The sequence below is a fragment of the Centrocercus urophasianus genome, unplaced genomic scaffold, assembly GCF_019232065.1.
Source record: "Centrocercus urophasianus isolate 14NV4802_14NV808 unplaced genomic scaffold, USGS_Curo_1.0 seq_947, whole genome shotgun sequence".
NCBI lineage: Eukaryota > Metazoa > Chordata > Aves > Galliformes > Phasianidae > Centrocercus > Centrocercus urophasianus.
Window position 1 is genome coordinate 19,753 of NW_024885585.1, and position 21,814 is coordinate 41,566.

The 21,814-nt window shown below is 51.2% G+C and overlaps 1 protein-coding gene across 2 annotated transcripts; it reads right to left on the minus strand.

The window, feature by feature from the left end:
- Window positions 1-7,437: 7,437 nt before the first annotated feature.
- HDAC3 (histone deacetylase 3) lies at window positions 7,438-21,168 on the minus strand. Of its 2 annotated transcripts, XM_042839486.1 has the most exons (15): window positions 21,065-21,168; window positions 20,821-20,903; window positions 16,087-16,229; window positions 14,793-14,874; window positions 13,625-13,681; window positions 13,478-13,533; window positions 11,189-11,322; window positions 10,834-10,914; window positions 10,669-10,742; window positions 10,375-10,439; window positions 9,980-10,069; window positions 9,793-9,851; window positions 9,375-9,454; window positions 8,802-8,959; window positions 7,438-8,633 (listed from the first exon to the last, which is right to left on the minus strand). In XM_042839486.1, the coding sequence occupies exons 1-15, from the start codon at window positions 21,117-21,119 to the stop codon at window positions 8,564-8,566; spliced, it is 1,287 nt and encodes a 428-aa protein (XP_042695420.1). In that variant the 5' UTR covers window positions 21,120-21,168; the 3' UTR covers window positions 7,438-8,563. The 2 variants fall into 2 exon arrangements, with proteins under 2 accessions (XP_042695420.1, XP_042695421.1); XM_042839487.1 differs by lacking the exons at window positions 20,821-20,903; window positions 21,065-21,168 and adding an exon at window positions 17,728-17,775.
- Window positions 21,169-21,814: the final 646 nt, after the last annotated feature.

Sequence of the window (21,814 nt, forward strand, 5' to 3'; positions counted from 1 at the left end):
CCCGGGCTTTGCCTCAGCACCTCTCCCCCACTTCCTCACCTCCCCCCAAAGCCTGGTCTATTTTCTGCATCGGAAACATAAAATGGAGACTGCAGGAGAGGAAAACATTTGGTTTAAAATGGCTGAGGAAGGGGACAGCTCTGCACTGCGGTGCACGAGCACCCTCTGGTGCCGCACGTACCACGGAGGAGCAATGCTCCAACACGAACAGACCCCAGCCAGACCTCATGAAAATATCCCCACAGCCCAAAAACCCACCCCAAACACTGCAGGAGCAACCTGGTTTTCTCCCAAGCTCTCCTGGCTGCCTCTCCTTTTGACCCCCTTTAAATATACAACTTTTCCTCACCTTATCACATGCACAATCCTCAGGGAAAGGCACTTCTGGCATAATTCCCATCAACTAAAGCTGCTGTCCTATGCGTTTATATTGTGTGTGTATATTATATACATATATACAGATATTTACATTGATGCATTCTTTGCCTAGTTAAACCCCCCCAGAAGAAATCTTCAGTTCAGGGCCTGTGCTGTGCTTTGCCCCCAATGGGAACGCACCCAAAATGAGCAGAAGGGGCTGAAGGTGGCCCTGAGCTGAGCTTAGCTGCCCCAGTGCTGCCCCACACGAAGGGCTGGGAGCCAAAGGGGAATGGCAATGAGCCCAGGACACCTTGCAGGCCATCCCCTGATCCTCCAGAAGTAAATCAGCCTAGGAATAGATCTAGCAGGATCTGGAGCTTAAATTCCCACGTCAACCTTCCAGGGGGTTTTTCAGGTTCAGTTCACAAGGGGACGGCGGGCATTGATTATAGGAGAAGAAAACAGATTCAGGATCCCTGTGCTTTGGGGCAGCTGGACCACGCAGTGAGGAGGAAGGAAAACGGGGAATTAAAACCTACAACAAAACAGAAAGAGGCAGATAAAGCACTTAATACAGCTAACTGTGGGTAAAATCATAATACTAACAAAGGAAACCCAGCCAGGAGCAGGGTGCCCAGCACACACTGTGGCACCATATCTGCACACGTACAGCCCAGCACTCACACTACTAAAGCCACAGTGGCCACGTAACAAACCCCAAAACCCTCTGAGGGTATTTTTGGGGAGGAGGATCGCTGTGGGGTCAGGGCTGGGCTGGGGCAGCAGCTCTGAGCCACATCTGTGCTGCAGCAACGTGCTCAGCTATGGGACACCTGAACAGGGACACCACAGCAGATATTATGGGCACATCCCCAGTGTGGTGAGGGATGAGTGGGTCTGGCAGTGATACAGCACAGTGCTGCAGGTCACAGCTAGCCTGGAAGGGCAGGAGGAGCACAGCACAGGCATTGCTGTAGCATTTCTGCATGGGAACGGGTATCTAGAGTGCCAGAACACCTCACCCTGTGAGCAATGAGGGGCTGAATAATGGCAAAGCACAGCTGTGGGGCTATTAAATGATGCATTCCCAGCACGCCCAGGGTGACTCAGCATGGCAGGGTGCACCCAGCCTGGTGGGACATTGCCATGGGGCAGGGAGATGCTGGGGGGGGGGGGGGGGGGGGGTGAGGCACTGGCATCTGGGCCCTAAACCATCGGCAGGGGAAGGCAGGGTGGGGGAGCTGGGGAAGAGGAGCAGCTGTGGTTGGAATGGGGTGTAGTGGAGGGTGTGGGGAGCCCTGTAATGGAGAACAAAGGGATGGAGAGAAGGGCTTGCATAATGCTCTCTCTGGGGATCTGTTTTATTTAATGGCACAAAAAAGGCTGCGGCTCCCCGCTCCTTGCAGCACCAAAAGCCTGCGATGCTGCCCTTTGTGAACCAGAGCAGGTGATTCCTCCCTGTGCCCCCAGCAGCAGATGGGGAACCCCCTCCCCATCATGGACTTGTCAAAGGCGGGGGGTGGGGGGGGGGGGGCGGGAAGAAGAAAAAAGAAAGAAATCTCCGTAGCAAAGCAGGACAAAGGCGGGGGGAGCAGTGCGGGGGATGCTGCGTGCGCAGCACTTCCCCTCTTTGTCTGCAAAAGGAGGTCACGGGGGAGGGGAAGCGGGGGGCAAAGGGAGGATGCAGGGATGCGTCAGAGCCCAAGCAGGAAACCAGATGACTTTTTCTCCCAATCCCCGTCTTCTGACCTCACTTCCAGGCTGGGAGCCAACGCGGCTCAACTGCGCACACCTGGTGTCTGAAAACAGCACTGCAACGGGTTTAAAAACTTCAGCACAGATCGGGGGACCACACGGAATCCCCCCGGTTTTTCAGCCCAGAAGTGCCCTTGGACACCCGCGAGGTTAGAAGAAGTTGGTGCACCGCCGGCTCTCAGCTGGGGCTCATCCCAGCCCCTCTTACACGTGGGACTGCCACAAACTCTGCCTGGCACTTGCATCCCCACACCTGGCACCTGCAACCCCTGTGTGAGTGTCAGGGATGTGCACTGTGAGCCCCATTGCCCCCCAGTAAGTGCCCCACACCTGCACACGCAGCCCAGCAATGCCAAAGCAGCAGCCTGATGGCACAGCACTGGCAGGAGCGGATCCTCAATGCTGGCCCTTTGTCACCTGCAAAACCCAGTGCTGTCCTCCCCTGGTTCCTGCACAGTGAGCAACCCCACAGTGCTGGCATTCACAGGGGGGTGGGTGTAACCCTTTCCTAGCAATGAAGCCCCCTGCAGCACAGCTCTGTCTCACCTGCATGTATTTTTCCGTGCATGGTGTCCTGTGCCAGAAGTGCCAGCTCACCTGGCATGGCAGGATGTGGGTCACTATTGGTACCCCACGTGTGATGCTGTGATGGGAGAGCAGGAAGCACTGCTTGTCATAGAGCTCAAGGAAAGTCATCTCCGGGCATACAGACACCACCAGCACCTGTGGTGGACAAAAACATTGGCTGCAGAAACACAAGCTGTACTCAGAACATATCTGGGCTGGTACAAAGAGGTGCTGGGCAGTACAACAGGCTGAGAGGTGTGTGTGTGCTTCTGGCATCCTTGTGTCAAGTGGCAGCAGCTTCTAGGATCTGTAGCTTTAGTGCTCAGGCCCCAAATCCTCTCCTACAGTAACTTAAAAGGCACAGATGCCCCTTCTGCAGAGGTGGAACACTTACATGGTGCAGGAAGAAAGACTCCAGGCAGGTTCTGCCTTCTGTGAGAGCACAGCATTCCCCAGTAGCACCATTCCCATTGGGTACACAGGCTCTAAGAAGAACTAATAATAAAAGAAAAAGTCGATATGAAACCAGATCTTCGACTGAATCAACCCACAATCCAAACTTTCTGTATGTCTGTAACGTCGTATGGCAGCACGCAGAACGCAAGGTGTGCAGCACAGTATCTGCACCAATATCAATGTGATGTTGTATTTTACGTCACCAAGTTTCACTTCGGTATAAAACAACTGCCAGTGTGGTGCCAGGAGAAATGAGGAAGAAAGAGCAGGGAAAATATTAGGAGATAAGTGACCAGCGTGGCGACTCCAGGCCTGACACATGGTGAATTATGCCTGCAAGCATAAGCCTAGGTCAGGGAAGAAAGCAAAGGTGTTCTGCCAGATGAGATTCCAAACTCTCTCTCCTTGGGCCTGGGGGTGAGCACATCTGTTGTGTGAGTGCTCCTGGGCAAGAGGGGAAGAGAGACATCTCTGCTCCTTTTCAGCTCCACTTATCAGCTGACAGCAGCCCAGATTTAAGGCAGTCAGAGGAGGACCAAAGCAAAAACGTAAGGTTCTCTGACAAAATACAAACGCCTGGGCTGGAAAAGGAAAGGAAGTTTTGCTTAGAGCAGACACTGCAGGGAGAATGGGAAGCAACACCTCCTGATGCCCTGCATACCCGAAGGCAAGAGAAGAGCTTGTGTAGGCACCTGAGAGCACCTGGAGGTTCCCAGCTAACCAGACAGAGGCATTTTTGCTATCCAGCTCCAAGTGCTGGGCAGCATTTTCAGAGAGACACAAAGCTTCATTCTCAGAACAAACGTGGGCACTCAGTGGCTGTTGGAGTCCCCTCCATCCCCACGTGCTGGGGGCTGAGCACTGTTGTGGGCCAGGCCTTGGGGCAGCTGGCTTCCATGACAGCTCTAGATCTCTCAGTGTTACTGCCTCTCTGCGTGACACCCAGCAGAAAGTTAATCACAGAGTGGCAGAGTATTTCGAGTTGGAAGGATTGCTGAGTCCACCCCCTGGCTCCAGCTGTACCCTATGTCTGAGAGTGGTGCCCCGATGCTCCTTGAGTCCCATCCAACCTGCAGAGCCTGTTCCACACCTATTGCATAAGGAAGGAAGTTTATCCACAACTTTTTAGCTTCTAACCTAATGCAGAAAATCACTGCATGCATCTGAATGCATTATTTGGAGCAGCCCCTGAGCGTGAAGCCCCCAGGCACCAACATAGCAGGGCAGAGGATGTGCTGGGCCAGGGAGAGGCACCAATATGCCTCAGTAAGCAAACAGCTGGGCAACCAGCTGACAGAATGCTAGGAACCCCCTCTGCCAAGCTCTGCAGGTGCTGGCATTACCAGGGTGCCAAAAATCCACATCCAGGGCTGCAAACTTGCTCTGACAGTCTGAACTGGGGGCTGCAAACTCCATTCTGCAGAAGGAACGCAGAGCTTCCATTCAAACCAAGAGATCCGTGTGCCACCTGGCGTCCAACAGCAGCCCTGCACAGTGACCTGAATTGCTAAAACACAGATTTTCAAACGAGTTTAAAACTTGAATGATATCACCGTTAGGATGAGCTGCGCCCTGCAGAATGGCAACCCAAACAGTTCTGTGATCCTGTGACATCCCTGTGTCCTGCTCGGGGGTTGCAGCAGATGGGGAACTTGTTTTTGGGATTGCAGGGCAGCACACATAACGTGCAGCACAGGGAGAGCATTCACAGCCATCCTGATAACTGGGCTGGAAACTCATTGGTGACATTTCCAGGTCTGTTTCCAAAGGTGTGACAGTGTATGTAGGCCAGAGTGCTCTCATGTTCTCTGGAAGATGAGGTACGAGCTCCTGGCAGCAGCAGGACTCAAGGTGGCACCAGATGCTGCTCTGCCCTTACAATGCATGTCAGAGGATCGTAGAACAACAGAATGTTTGGGTAGGAAGGGATCTTACAATCCCCCAGCCCCATTCCTGCTCTTAGCTGGATGCCCCCCACCAGCTCAGGCTGACCAGAGCCCACCCATGGCCTTGGGCACCTCTAGGGATGGAGCACCCACAGCTGTGGGCAGCAGTGCCACGGCCTCCCTGTCCTCTGAGTGAAGAGTTCTTCCTTACCTAATCTAAAATCTCCCCTCTTCTAATTTAAAGCCATTCCCCCTTTCCTGACTGCTATCAGATCACGTAGAAAGTCAGACTCTGGTGCAAGGAGCAGGATCTTGCACAGCAACTCCCTCTGTTTTGGAAGGCACCTGCCTCACCCCTTCCCTCCATCCGTGCCCAAATCCTGGTTTGCTGCATTTTAGGGCTGGGGGGTCACAATCCCCCTTGTTACTCTGCAGTGCCACCCTGACCCCCAGTTGCTCAGGCTGCAGAGCAGCAGCAGTGCATTGCCTGCAGCTAACTCACAACCATTAAGTCCAGCAGTGCTGGGAAGCTAACAGGGACCTGAACAGGCACAGACAGCAGTGGGACTGGTGCTGGCTGAGAGGTTTTTGTGCTCCTGGGTGCATGGCATACACTGAGCTCAGCACTCTGAGCTGCAGTATTCCATACAGACCTGGCTACAGCCCAGAGCATAGGGCAGGGGACAGCAGAGGAAAGGAGACAAAGCACAGAGCTCTCAGAAACACAGGCAAGGGTCACTGGTCTGGAAAGATTCAGATCCTCCTGCCTATAGCCCCCCAAAGTCCAGAATAACAGAGCCACCTGGATAAGACAAAACAAGAGAAGTGGGGATAGAACAGATGGCACTGGGATCGAATGGAGCTTCCTCCTCACCTTCCCTTTCCAAAGAACATTAAGGAAGGGATGGCTGTGCTCAGCACCTCTCCCTATTTACACCCCCTCGTGCCAGTGAGCATCACTCAGCACAGACAGCACTCGTGGTATTTCCTTAGTACAGGTGGGATTTGACAGGGCTGGGTTTTGGGCTGGAAGAGGGGATTTTGTTGTTCCTGCTCCGAAAACCAGAAAACAAGTGGGAAAGCCATGCTCCAGCCCATGCTGGGCTGCAGAGGGCAGGAACAGATCCTATCCATGGTGGGTGCTGTGTGTCACAAAGGCTCCCAAGGGAGGAGGGAGTAAGAAGCAGGATGCATCATTAGCTTTCGTGCACCATTAGGAACATCTGTGCTAGTTTGCTTAATTCTCCCATGATCTTTGGCTCTTTTGATTAATTGAAAATCTGAAGAACTGTTTTAGGTTGTTATTTCTAACTTCACGTGAGGACATTTCAGCGCTCAGGGAGCAGCAAGTGTTACACACACAAGCAGAGCTCAGCCTCACATGCTGTTTCTTGATGAGGTGGAACAGCCACAGGAGTTGCACCCGGGGTGGCAAAAAGGGAGAGCAATGGAGAGGCTGGGATGTGATGGGGAGCAGGAATGTCATTGCCTGGGGCAGGACAGGGTGAGGGTTGGGCAGGAGGAAGGGATTGAACAGGGAGACTCACCTGAGATCCTGGGTATGCAGTGGCAAGTAGGCATCCAGCAGAGGTGGCAACCTGTGAGCCTGCAGCTCGCAAAGACAAACAGTGGCCACCAACTGTGTTGCATCTGCAGTAACCAGCAGCCAAAATCAAATTCTGTGAAGATGATATTTTTGTGCAGAAGTGTTTGACAGGAGTGGAGATGAGGTGACAGCCGGCTCCAGTGTCTCAACCAGGCTGTGGGAGCAGGCCAGCATCACCTATGCGAGGACATCGGCGCCTCTCAACGTCCTGGAGCCTCTGATGAAGTCAACATGAGCTGCAGCACCAAACTGCAGCCAGAGCCTCATGAGAGGCAGAAAGGCAGAGGTCCCAGGCAGGCAGGAAGCTCCCAGTGAGCCCCAGCTTCCAGCACTGCCTGCCTCTCAAGTCCTGGCCCAGCAGAGGCCAAAAGGCCACCTGGCCTCCAGCTGCTATGAGTGGAGTTGTTTGCCAACTCCATCCCCATGGATGTGAGGACAAACCTTTTTTGCAGGTCACACTGGTGCCAGGCAGGAAAATTTGTGAGTCCCTGCCCAGCCCCATCACAGCCCAGCACTGGGGAAGGGAGTAAAAATGAGATGGCAGCAGAATCAGAAATGGAGAGCGACTGACACGTGCCTGAGGAACACAGGAAGAGCAGCCTCTCATGGAGCGTGCAATGTGAAGAACCTACAATTAAAACAAGGTTTTTACATGCACTCTGCAGCAACCTGGTCAGCTCTCCCTGTTCCAGAGGTATAAGCAGGAACAGCCACAAGCCCAGAACCCAGGGCTCCCCTCACTGTGCTCTGTACACTTCAAGGAGGACAGGAATCAAAAAAGGCAGGAGCATTAAACAGACAAACAGATCAGGTAAGAAAAATACTGCCTCTTCATTTAATGTTTAAAGACATCAGTAAACAAACAGAACAGTACAGTAAGAGGCTGAGCCCCTCCCCTGTCCCCAAACAGCACCCTCCAAACCACAAGAGGACCAGGTGACGGTGCAGGAGAAGGAGCAGCAAAGTCTGGAATCTGGGAAACCTCTGCTGCTGTCAGGACAAGACAACAGGACCTGCAGGAGGCAGCCTCCCTCACCCATGAGCAGCGACATCTCTGGGGTGCAGCCAGGAGGTGGTTTTTGCTCCCAGTGAGCAGCCCAAGCCTCTTGCAAACACACCTATGGACTTGGAAAACACAGCTGGAAGCTACGTTAGAGCTGTGAGACACGCTGTGCACTCATCTTGGCCACCAAACTGCTGTTTCACAGTGATTTCAACCTTTCATAAAACAAAAAGGGAGTTAGGTCCAACTTGGCCAAGTGTGGCATTACCCATTTGTGAGCACAAAGCTGAGCACAGGGGCAAAGAACAAGACTGCACTGCATACATTCTTTCACCCTGCTCCAACCGTGCTCCTGATCCCTACCCCAGAACTGGCCTCGTCTCGTTGAATGCTTTTCTTTGAGCTGTGGAGCAGCAGATGGGTAGAAAGGATAGAAGGAAGCAAGCCTCGGTGCAGGCTTCAAGAGGACAACCGAGTGGGTACCTGAGCAGAGGGCTGGGGACAGCAGGACGTGGCAGGTGTGCTGCTGATGAGGCAGAGGCTCTAGGCACAGACACTTCAGCTCCCACCTTTCTGGCTGAAACCTGCAGGGGAGCTGAAGAAGCTGAGTGAGTGGGGCTCAGAAGGCAGCTGCGTGGCTGCCAGCCAGTCCACGGCACGGGTCTGAGAGCTGCTTGAATTTCCATTTCCCAGATTGGTGACAGGTGGAACCGTGATGCATGGTGGAAAGCAAGGAACGTGTTTCACTGCTCTCTGCGTTTCAGGGAGCAGAAGTCTGCAGTGGTGCTGTTTTCTGCTGCCACTGCATGCAGTCGAATATGAAGGGAGGGCTCACTGGCTCCCATGCAGCCAATTAACTGCACCAGTGTCCAACACGGGAACCCCCCCATGGTCCAGAGTCCCAGATCTCCAGAGAGTCCATCAGATTCCTCAGATCTCAACGTCGCTCTCTTTGTCATTATCGTGGTCACCATCATAAAACTCGTTGGCAGCTTCAGGCCTGGGGGGGAAAAGAGACACTATCAGAGACAAATGCCTACAAGATCAAAAGATGCCCTGCACTCACACAGCCCATGGATTGTTTTATGAGGAGACCACATATTTACAGAGAGAGGATCCTGCAGGGACAGAAAGGAAAGCTCATCTCACCAGAGCATTAGAGCTGTACCTGCTGTAGTTTTCCTCAGAGCCTCTTTCCTCTGGATCAGGTTCGTCTGTGCGATCGTAGCTCAGCAAGTCAGAAGGGACGTCGTGGATCTGCACGCTGGGAGCATGGTTCAACATCTTCAGATTCTCAAATATTGTCTGTCTGATCTGATCCAAGTACTGTTCAGAAAAAAACAACAAACAGAGAGGGATCATCACCAAGAGATCTGATGCTTTGCTCAGAGCCACGATGGTCAGCACTACTGCCTGCCCGCATCGCCTGTGTGCTGGCCGTGAGAAATGCCTTCGTGCAGAAAGCCATTTAGCAGAGCAGAAGAGATGGGAAAGTTAATTCAACCCCTGAGGCTCTGGCTCTCAGAGAACAGTAAGACAATCCAGCAGAGTTTGCAAATATTACAGACCCTTTGAGACTTTCTGACGTCCCAGAGAAAAGCCTGCATTTGCTCTATCAGCCTTCTGCCACCATAATAATTCCTTGCCTGGGCTCCATCTGGTTTTGCAGGACAGGGCATCAACCACGGGGTTTTTGGGGCTTCACACCTGGACACTGCTGTCAGGCATGCAAGGCACTCACCTGCCTGGAGTTCTGATTTTCAATCCTTGTGCTGACATCAGGATGAAGAGTGAAATCTGGAGCGAAGTATTCAAAGTACTCTGTGAGCAAGAGTTAAAGCACAAGGGCAAGGGAGCCAGTCAGCAGATGCACAGCTCTGCAGAGAAGCAGAGCTCACCCTCCCACCATGCTAAAGGTAACCAAGAGAGTCAGCAGAAATAATACTCAAGCCACCCAAGTGATCCAAATCAAAATGCTGAGCAGACACATCCTTACTGCATCAGGTAAGCCTACAAAGGGGAGATGGAAGGGGATCAGGACTAAGGTCAGGAAGTGCTGTTTCTTTGGCCCTGGTCGACACAGGATTAAGCACTAAATGTTCAGCTGATACAAGTGCTTTAGCTCAACTAGTAAGGAAAAGAAGGGAACCTGAACTTACCACTGTATGGGAGCTCTTCGCTAATTGCTTCATCTACAAGCAACGACGTTTCATAAGTCCTGAATAGAAAGGACAAAACAACACAGACTCAAATGAGCTCAGTGCAAACAAAGCTACAGGGCGCTCGTGGGGGACAAAGCCCAGAGCAGATGCCTCATCAGATACACAGCAAACCCATAAGACTCACCAGCACCGTGCCACGTTGCGGACTGTGTAGCCGCCTCCTCCCAGCACCAGCAAGGGGATGTTGAAACTCTTGACGTACTCCACACACTCCCTACAAACCCCAAAGAACCAGCATCAGCGCTGCCACCTGCAGCACACATCCACGTGCCTGAAATCTCACTGTGTGCTCATCCACCACCACGGCTGGTGTGACAAACACGGGGCTCAGGGCTCCTCCTGAACCACGTGCTGCTCTGTGAACTGCTGCTTTTCCACAGAGTCCCATTCTGAGAGCCTCTGTCGCACAACAGCTTAAAAACAAGTGAAGCTGGTGCAGCTGGAAGGCTGAAAGCTCAAGTCTCACAACACAGGACCGTCTGCAGTTGTTCTGCTGTGTCCCAGCCCTGCTGTGCTTACCCATGTCCTCTTATACTGAGGTTAAAGCAGCCCAAACGGTCACAACCCAGAGAATCCGCACCGCACTGGGGAAGAGAAAAAGAACAACTGAGTTTTGGCTACATAGCCATTGATTTCCAGACACACACTGGCATCCCTACCCCTCTGCCAGCTTTATTCAGCAAAGGGGACTTCACCTAGCAGTTCAGATGGGTCACACCAACCCTGAAATCCCAGCAAGGCATTTGAGAAATGGCCCTTCAAGCTACAGCCTCTGACAAGAACGTACATGTGCACCAAGGCCTGTTTCCTTACCTGCAATACGATGCAGGTGGGCTGATAGTAATCTACCACCTGGTTAATGACTGGTTGGAAGAGGTGTTTGTAACCTTTGGGGAGAAAAACAAGTTTGTCATGGCTCTGGAGAAAAGGACCAGTGAACATTTGGGCAAGGGAGAAGGGCAAGGGCCACCTGCTTACTTTGGTCATCGATACCATCTCGTAGAGGCACGTTGAGACAGTAATAACGGCCACTCTCTGCACCAACTTCATACATGTCCCCTGGCCAAGGAAAGACAGAAGAGCCACAACAGCCCTAAGACTTCACAGGACCCAGAAGGCCAGATCTGGTCTGTTAACATCTGTTAACCCAGCTACAACCTCTTTACTACAAAGAATTACAGCTCTGTTCCTCTCTAGCTGCTTCTCCATCTCCTTTCTTCCATCATTTCCTCCTGTCGTTCTGAACGAATCATTTTAGACCCCTAAACTCCAGCAGCACTTTTGAAGGACTCTGAAACAAGGCCAAGTTCACGTTGCCAAGGAAGCTACATACCTGTACCAGGAAAAAAATAGTTCCCATATTTATGAAACGACACAGTCATCACACGGTCTGTCAAGTAGAAAGCTTCCTGCACACCATCTCCATGATGGATATCAATGTCAATGTACAGAACACGAGGGTGGTATCTACCAGAGACAGGAGAAAAAGCAGCATTATTGGTTGCTATACACTAAATGGCCCCACATATGCCTCAGTGCAATGAAAATGCCCACCCACCAGAAGATTTCATCTATCTCATAACAAATAGCTTCTGATATGCCACATTTATACACAGCTTCAACTTCAGCACCCACCCCACTAAAGCATTTTCTTCTGCTGAGCCCGGAAAGAGATCATAGAACAAAAAGTTTTCAGGCAGGGCCAGAAATATTTTTGAAACCACAGAAAAAGAAACTGATTTTAACCACAAGGGTTAGAGAGCTGCCTGTTGTGTTTCCCCTCCTCCCCCCTCAGACAACCTGAGTTAGTTAGGCTTTAAGAACTCCAAGAATTTTTAAATGTATCTGGAAATAAATGGTAAGCTAGCCAAGGAACGCTCACTGCCTCCTCATGCCAGAGCACTGGCAGCACTGTGTGCAAGGTGGACACTACCAAAGCCACCAGGCTGGGCTGCAGGGCCTGCCTTGCTCCCACTGCTGTGGAAATCAGGGCAGAGTGCTGTCAGCCCCTCAGGACAAGCAGCATCCTCGAGGCAACATGGTGAGGATGGTGAGAGGCTGATTAATGACAACAGGGGTGGGGGAAGCACTGAGCACAGCGTGAGTCAGAATGCACGTTCAGGTATGGAAAGGAAAAGAAGGGTAACTGGACTCCCTTTGGCACAGCCACTCCAACAGGCATTTCAGGCATGACATTTACCAGCCTGCTGGTAGAGGAGGAGGAATAGGAGATCACTGGAAGTAAACACTCTGTGTAATGGTCAAAGCTGACGTGCAGGTGACAGCACTGCTACTGCTAAGTGCTGGAGATGTGGCACTGAGCCTGCTGTCAGCTCAAGGACTGCATGCCCAGCTGCAGAGAACTCCCACAACTTTTCTAAAGGAAATGCTGCATCTGGTCAGTCCCCACAGAGCAGGGGATCTGCCACGCATGCCAAAACTCTAGCAGGAGGGACCTGAAAAAAACAAGCTAACACAAGAAGCAGAGAGGAGGAATGTGTGGCTCACACCATCTGCCTGCTGGAAGCAGAGCCTTAAGTGTGCCTGCAGTGACCCTAATGGTGCTGGTTGATGGCACTGAGCCACACTGATTAGCAGAACAGCACCTCGACTCAGCCTCCCAGAGACACAACCAGTCATAAAACTGCCCTGCTGTTTTAATCCTGTAGGCAAACGTCAGCAAAGAGAAGAAGGGGCCGTGCAGACACAGCCTTTGTGTAAAGGGAGGCAAGGACTTTTTCCAAAGCATGGAACAAAAGAACAAGGACACAATATTGTCTCCCACGAGGAGTAATTGAAACCTCTAGCAAACAGGACTCACGTGAGACAAGAAAACAGGTGGGCACAGATGCAACAGTAAAGACCTGAGGTCCCAAACTCAACATAGGGAAGGCTGATAGAGAGGAAGGAGGTATAAAGAAACCCCAGGATGTCCCATAAGTCTGACTTTGCAAGCAAGCGAGCCTGCCATCAGTCATATAACTGTTTTCTGGTCAACCAACCAGAATCCTCAAATCTTTTCTTCTTGGTTTAATCCTGCGACATCTTCCTTATCATTAAATACTGACTGCAGGGCACCTGAGAGTACAAAAAAAATACAGCACTGACTAATCCAAGAAACGTCAGGTATTTCTCTCTTCCTTCCATTCTGATTTTACTTTTTGTTTTCTGAAGAAAAACAATAAACTCTTTTCTATTCAAAGCAAGCATCCTTTAATTGTTTGTGTTACCCAAGTCCTGCTCTTAATCCAGTCAAGCAAATCAAGGAAGATGCAAGCCATTCAACTCTCCAGTGAGCCACATGCTGCATTTACCTACAAAAGGCTCACTGAAGCAAAAAGGCAGCGAGCCAGGAGACCCTGAAATGGCTATTTCACAGATGGATGAGGAGAAACAGAACTGAACCTCTCCACCTCACTTAGGCAGCAGGGTAACAAAGCTGGAGTCAGACATCCCAATTCTTCAGACTCCTTGCGTGTAAAGAAGAGCTCAGGCCAAGCCACTGAGCCCTTCTCGGACTCCAGAAAGGAACTGCCACCACAGAGATGAGGGAGAGAGATTCAGCACAGAGAGGGAAGTCACACACCAGCCATGCAGCAGTGCACTTGCCCCACGTCCTTACTTGAGCAGCTCCAGGATGCCAATCACTATGTCGTTGACGTAACAGAACCCAGAAGCCTGCCACGCAGAGAAAAGCAGACAGCATATAAATAATCAACAGAGAACAACAGGTGCAAAAAGAAAGAAAGATGCAGGTACACCTCGTTACCTCAAACTTCTTGGCATGATGTAGGCCCCCTGCCCAGTTTATTGCAATATCACAGATCTGGAAGGAAAGATAAGTTAGTTTAACGTGACGATACGGTTACAACAACCTTGCATCTGCTTTGTCAGAAGGGACTTTGGGCAGCCCAGCACTGTGGCCCACACACACCTCTCTGCCCATTGCTTCACCCACAGAGGCCTTTCCAAAGCTCTGTCCTGCTCATCAGCCCAAGCAGCAGATTAGCTGTGTGCTTTACATCCCCTTTGAGATTTAGAAAAGACCAGCTACTCCATCCAGCACCAGGCAGAACACTTGGCACATGTAGCTTTTTCCTGTGTTTGCCTGTTATGCTCATTAGACCTTTCCCAAAAGCATTCTCTCTCTGAAAGATCCACACCTCTGAAGCTTTGTTATCCTCCCTCTTCTTCAGACATACTGAGTGGCCCCATTTAATGCATTTCCATAGCAGAGACCTAGCAGCATTCTGGAGATCTCTTAGCAGGTGAGTTCCTACGGGCTTATCATTCTACAGTGCTGATAGCACTTCTGGCTTTACTATGTGCACAATAAGCAAGCTGTGACTCTCTCTGGATTGAACAGCTAAATAATTGCTTCTGAAGGCATACGAGGAGCAGCTGAAGGAGCTGGGGCAGTTCAGCTTGGAGAAGAGGATGTTTGGGACAGACCTCATCACCCTACACAGCTATCTGAAAAGAGGATGCAGCAAGGAGATAGCAGTCTCTTTTCTCAGGTGACAAACGATAGGATGTGAGGTAACAGCCTCAAGTTGCACTAGGAGAGGTTTAGATTGGTATCAAGAAGAGTTTGTTCACAGAAAGGGTGGTCAGCTATGGGAGGAGGTTGCCCAGGGAGGTGGTGGTTTCCATCCCTAGAGGCACTGAAAAGACTTGTGGATGTGGTGCTTAGGGATGCAGATCAGTGGCAGACTTGTGTTGTTGTCTCACAAGTCTTTTCCAACTTACATTGTCTATAATTTTGTCACTGTAATGACGTAGGAATAGTCTTAACCTTCACATTCTTACAGTGGGAAGAATTTACACTGCCACAAAGCAGAGGATGCCACATTATTATACTAAGCACATTCACATCCTTGAACTGATAGCCAGTTGTCTTCTACCAGCGTTTCAGAGATAAGCCCAAGCTCAGTTACCTTGTTGTTCAGCTGCGTTGCTCCCTGCAGGGAGGCCCCAGTGTAACGAGAGCAAAACTCAAAGAGCCCTGGAAACACGGGGCTGAGAAAGGGAGAAAGAAAAAAGAAGTCATGATTCAAACAAAGAACATCTTCTCATTTCTCTACACCACTCCTGAGCAAAGCCAGTCCTGAAAGCTCTCCTCTGCCCACATCACACGACAGCATCTGTCCTGCAGCCCTGCTGATGTGTGGGATGTGACTCAGGGGAAGGAGGACAGGTCTGCCCCATGCCATCTCCCTGTATCAGCATTGGGAAGATCCTTCCCACTCCACTGCCCAGCACACAGCACAGGATGCAATATACTGCAACTGGATGTGAGTGCAGCTCTTGGGGCAGAGCTGAGGCAGGATCAAACCCACCGTGCAGAGCCAATACAGGCACCAGGATCTCTAGGAGAGTAAAGGAACAGAGGATGCGGTGTGATGCTTGTGACTTAGTGGCACACAGACATCCCAAGTGTCATCCATGCACAAATAATAACTTACAGACTTTCGTTTTCCTCCTGTATTCTGATAAGTGGTTTCTGATCAGAGTAATATTACAGAACAGCCTTCTGATTTACAGCCTAAATAGTAAAAACCTGGCTATGACCCCAATACCTTATTGGGATAACAGTGTTCTCTATCTAATGTACCTCCTCTCGTGCTAGGACTTACAGATTTCCCTTCCAAAGAATACAGAAGAACAACCTTATTCTCTGACAGCCCTTACTTTCCTCAGACAAGGCATGCTGTGTCCTTCCTCAGTCACACAGAGCCCTTCCACACACTCCTGTCAAGGTTTGTCTCTCATAAAAGTGAAAGACTGGAATTGAATATTCTTAACAAGCTCTCATGTGAAGACAGAAGCATTAAACTCTCCTCGGTTCCACCTGAAAATCAGGCTCTCAGAGCTACCCTGCACTTAACATGCACTTATTAAGGTAGCCAAAATGATAGGCAACTATTTAAAAAAAATAGAATAGTATTTTGAGGAAGAACTGGAGGTTCTGCAAGAACAAGTGGAGGTACAGCTTCTAATGCAATGAGCTTATGATGTAAATACAGATCTAAAAAGGAGGATGATAAGATCTGAAGAGAAGGGGACGGAATCGAGGCGGTTCCAATACTCTGCTATGCTCAGGAGGGGCACGCACCTCATTCTGCTTCAAAAGTAAGAACCAGTACACACTGCACAGTCCTCCAGACACAAGCAGTGCACATCAGAGCAGCCTTTCTGCCTCCACGTCCACAGGAGGCGCAGGGCACTCACCAGTCATCACCCACGTTGAAGGCATTGAGGCTCTTGGTGAAGCCCTGCATGTTGTTGGGACTCACTCTCTGTAGGAAGTCTATGTAGTCCTCGGAGTGGAACCTGCACATGTCATGCTGCGACGCCTGGTACGGCTTGAAAACCTTCAAGAGAAAGACAAGATCACATCCTGTGTTTGCTTTGACTGTCAGAAATCTCAGGCTGACAAAGGAGCTGCACAAAGTGTATCTAGAAGTGGTCCTGATGTTCACATGCATTGACACGCAACAAATTGCTCCACAGAGCCTGTTTCCCAACTGATTCCTATCTTCTAGCCATCTCCTGCCCTTCGTAAGAACTGCAGCTTCTCCCATATGCTCTCTGATCCCTTCCTTCCACCACTATCCCCCCCACCAGACAGACAGCAAGCCAGCAAAAAGTGACAGCTGAATCTAAACCTCAGCTCTGTCCTCATGGGAGCATTGCTGCCTCATCAGTCACAACACCTTGATGTCGAGGAGGTTTCCATCCCTCCATCAGAGCTGTTTACAGGGCTGGTAAGTTCAGAAGTTAATTTGGAGAAGGCTCTTAGGCAGATGGAACGTTTGCATAAGCTTTGTTTCCTTTGGAAAGTCAGCTAAAAACAGTCATGGGGCTGGATGGATTTGAACTGAAGTTCTCATGACAACACACATTTGCCAGTTTGGCACTTAACACGCATACCTCAATAAACAGGAAGTTAAAAATCAACTCCACGTACCCAAAAAGGGGAAACCAAAGCTACACTGAAACCAATAAGAGAGAATCTTTCGTGTTTCAGAATTTGTCTTAATTAAAGCACACGCTTTATAAAATAATTGGAAGATTAAAAAAAAACAAAACACATAGGAAGCACGAGCTCATCTCCAGAGGGAGAATGTGCTGAGGCAGCTCCCACAACATGCCTTCCCTGGGCCAGGCAGGACCTCTGATATGTAAAATAGAGGTAAAATACAGCCTAACAAACGTGGTATCTCCTTCACTGTGCTGCTCAGCACGTGGCACGGTGCTTTCCCTGTCAATGTGTGGGGCTCTGCTGCTTGGGATAGCTAGAGCCAAGAGAGTGGGACTGGCAGGCAGGGGTGAAAGTGGGGCCGGACCCAACAAGGTCTATCAGGAAGCCTGATGAGTGAGTAACTGAAGACCACAACGTCACAGAAAAGAAGCGACACTCAAGAGATGCTCTTGGACAAAGACACAGAGGGGACCTGGAGCAGAAAGGAGGGATGGAAAAACAACAACAAAACCAAAAGCTTCCAGACCTACTCACAGCTGGGAAAAGGGGAAAGTTGACTCCTTCCCCCTCCTCTTGCCCTTCACCCGCTGCAGCCACAGCCCCAGGCACCTCCCTGAGCACGCCTGGCACTCAGCCCCTTGCTCAGCCAGCTCAGCACAAAACTCTCCTGCTTTTGCTGAGTGACCGAGTTCCATCAGTTCCCACGGGATCCAGCAGCTTCCAGATGCAGCACAGGAAGGGCAGCAGGAAGACGCAGCAGAAAAGCAGAGAACACGAGCAGCCAGATAATTCTCCCCCTTTGTGCAATGCTGAGCCTTAAAGATTCGTCCACCACAGCCACAAATAAGCAGGAAAAGACGTCAGGAAGTAAACCTGACTTCAGCTACCTTGACAAAATAGCAGCCTCTTGTTTGGAGGTGGTGAGGAAGGCAGATAATGATGCAACCACAGCACAAAGTTAACAGGGCCTTTTATAGTCACAGTCGGCCAATAATCCCCTGCTTTTATGTGCTCAGAGCTCTGCCAGTCAGGATGAAGTTTCCTCTGCAGTTTCAGCTTCTTGAGGAAAGTGTAACCCTCACCTCCCCCCTCAAAAAACCACCACCAGTTTCAGGGCTAAAAACAGTGAAATGCTCAGCCCTGCCTACTGCCTCACACAGGCATGGGTTTAACATTTGGTGTCTGGTCTGAATGTGCTTTTTGCTCTTTCTGTAGGAGAATTCCCAACTCAAGAGAAACTACTCCATACGTTTGCAGTCAAAAATCTGAATGCTAAACTCTGTGAAGATTCAGTGCTCTCTGAGATACCCCAGCCAGAGCTTCCCCAGGAGCACAACAGGAATGGGGCAACTTCTTCCTGCTGTCTCAACAGTTTTAACTGCCTGTATGCAGGCAAGACAGGAGAAAGTAATACGATAAAAGGGTGCAGATGCACCTGAGCAGAGAAGAAAAAGGCAAAGCAGGCAGAGAAAAAAGCCTCAGAGGCTGGGAGGAGAAAAAAGAGCAGGCTCTGCTGGGGCAGGAGATGGGGACAAGAGAATGAAAGGAAAGGAAAGGCATGCATGGCAGGGTGGGTGGCAAGGACCACGAGCTCCACTGGGAAGAGAGAGCTGATAGCAAAAGGGTCAGAACAGCCCCTACAGCCTGCATCCCATCGCCACGCCAAGCAGGGATTGGCTTCCCAGTGACTGGCCAAAGCAGCCAGCATGCACCAGTGTGAGGGCAGACCCTGCCTGCAGAGGGCTCAACTCTCAGCACCTGCTGATAACCACACCTGCAAAAGCTCCTACAGTAGCAGCTGAAAAGTCTAAAGGATGCGATGTTCCTGAGCACCAAACTGCAGGAGCAATGCTGAATGCACAAGGGAGCTTTTTAAATACTTCAGCATACTGAATTAATTTCAGATACTGCATCAAGGACCAGTTTCACCCGTCCATTTTAGCATCTCCTTTTAAAAATTGATGCTGTGCGTTCATTTTGGGACAGCTCATTTTCTATTTCCTCCCACTCAATCCCCAGGTCTCTCACCACAAAGTGCTCTGGCAGTGGAACAGCTTGAACTTGAGCCCAAGCCAAAAGCCAGGCACTCACAGAGCACTAAGAGATAACGTCAAAGTCTTGTGGCATGTTTAAAGCAGCTGTGAGCAAGCAGTTTTCCTGCTTGCATTAACTTGTCTGCTCACATTTTGCTGCCATGCCTGCAAGAGTATTGCACCTTGTCTTGCCTTCTCAAACACTGCAAACACCATGTGCCAGCATAGACGTTACTGCTCTCCCGTGCTCACAAAAGCACAACTCTGCTTTTAGCATCACCTGACTCCTGAGTGCTTGAACAAATGCCCTTTGAGGACAGGCTTTCTCTGCTATCACAATCAAATACCCAGCAGATCCTTGAAAGTGCAGTAAATGCTGGGGAAGAGAAAGACTGGGGAGCTGTCAGCAGTGTGGAGGTGCCTGGCCTGGCTGGAGTGACTGCTGTTTGCACAAAGCTGTCAGAGGAATGTGCCCTTGCATCAGCATAACCTCCTGGTCACTGAGTTCAGACACCAGTTACAGGGAAGTTGCTGGTTTGGAGTTTCACAGGGAGAATGGCCTGACTGCAAAGTGGCAAAGGAATACAGATGGCATGCGTGAGCACATAGAGGAAGAGACAGCAGCAGCATCCCTGCACCTTCAAGCAATGGTTTACCCCTTCTGTGCTATGTGTGATGATGCCTGTGACAGAAGTGCTCTTCCTTTTAAAGAGGTAACACCCACAAGAGGAAACCCTGTTACGTACATGGACACAAGCAAGTACACATTCATACAGGCACAAACACACAGCCAGAAAGGCGTGCAGCTGCAGCAGCCTCCTGGGGAGCAGCTTTTCCCCAGGGCACGTGAAGCAGATGACGGGCTCTGGGGACAACAAGGAGCAGCCAGACATGGGTTGTGAATCAGACACTGTGACCTGGAACTGCGCCACTTGGCACAGGAATCTAATCCCTCAGCAGCCAAAACAGTTCAGATACGATCCCTCAGAACTGAGGTGCCAAGAAGCTAGCCAAGAACAAAGGAAGCAGCCCCAGTGCAGTGGGGCAACATCTCAGTGCAGCAGCCATCTCAGAAGCATCAAGCAGCCACACGCTTCTCAGCACCCCTGCCTTGCTCTCATACTGTGAGACATCACACCCTGTACTGCAGAGCTTTCTTTGCTCTCTTCTAGAGGAAAAGACAGCAAAGCGAGCAGGGATTCACAGGAAAGGGGCTGAGCTCAGTGTCCCTTAATGTCAAGTGAAACAACGTATTTCACCACATGGGTACCACACATTTGTGGTGAGATTCCATTCCTCTCATACTCGAAACATAAGAAAACATCAGCTTCCTTTTTGATCATCACTAAACGATGACTATGTTTTAACAGGATTACACAGTTCAGCATTCAGGAAAAAAAAAAAACATCTTTCCCAATAGTAACACCAGTAACTACGTTGAGTGAATTGGCTGGGGAGCAAGGATGTCAAAGACACGTATAAAGTGTGAGATAGGATGAACAAACTCCATTCAGGCACTGAGACGGACCCGTCAGCCTCCAGAGGGCTTCTTTTTATCAGTGTATGATAACACACAGCCCACACTGACTGCTGGGTTCTGCCAAAGGCAGCTCCAGGCACAGAGGTTTCACATCCACTGTCACTTCTCCAGCACCAGCTCAGCACTAACAGCCAGCGGTGCTGCCGTGGCCTCAGAGCTCAGGTGGGCGCTGGGGGCTCAGCAGACCCTAAGGATGCCACAGCCACACCTGTGAGCAGTGCTACCTGCTGAGCCCAGTATGGAGCCGAAGGCCAGGAGAAAGGCCAAATGAACTTTCTAACGGAGAACTCAGCAACGCAGCCCAAGCCTCTGCACTGACAGCTGGGAACCGGGGTCAGCAGCTCAGCTCCGCGTGTGGAGGCCCCACAGCCCGCCCACCCGCCCTCCCCCCGGGGAGCGATGCTCACGATCATCTTCTTGTAGAGGCCGTAGTGCAGCACCAGGCTGTGGGTGAGCGCCAGACGGTGCGGCTTCATGGGGTGCCCGGCTCCTGAAAGGAAGGAAACCACAGGCGGTCAGGGGCGGCACGGAGCAGGATTAGGCCCGAGTGCAGCGCAGGCCGTTCCCGCGGGCCGGTACAGCTCTGCAGCCCCGACCCCGAAGCGAGGCCAAATCAGCCCGATCCCACCCGGCCCGACCCCAGCCCCGCACCGTAGTGGAAATTGCCGACGTCCGGGTCGTAGAAATAGGCCACGGTCTTCGCCATGGCGAACAGGCCGCCACCGCCGCCCCGCGCCCCTTCTACGTCATCACTTCGCGACCGCACCGCCCGTCGGCGCTTGGCTGCGCGTTAGATCTCGCGAGAAGTGGCCGGTAAAGGGCGAGACTTGAGCGGGATGGAGGCGGAGCTTGAGCGAAACGGGGGCGGGGCGTTGCTAAAGCACCGCCCACTTCGCAGACAGCGTGCCTGCAGCTGCGCTCGCGTTAAGCGTGGCGATGTTTGGAGCAGAACTGCCAGCAGTGTCACAAGGGAGCCCGAAGCCTCCAGGGCTTCTGAATGGACCAAGCAAGGATGCAGGATGCAGCCCCATGGGGATGCAGATCCGCTGGAATGGAGTTCTGTATGGATGGAGCCCGTTGGGGTGCACATCCACAGCGATGGAGCTCCGTGGGGTTGGAGACACGGGGCTGGGGCTCCATGGAGACATAGCTCCATTGGCATGAGGACACAGGGATGTATCCCCGTGGGGATAAGGACACAGGTTTGGGGCTCTATGGGGATGCTGATCCAGGGGGATGCTGGGGCCAGAGCCACCGCGTCATGCCCCAGTACTGCCCCATAAGTGCTGACAGAAGGAAAGAAGGATGGGTGGAGGAACTCTATGGGATGGGATACCCCTGTGATGTGCCTGGCAGGAGCAGAGCCCACTCCTTGCCTGCTCCTTACCTGCTTCCAGCTCT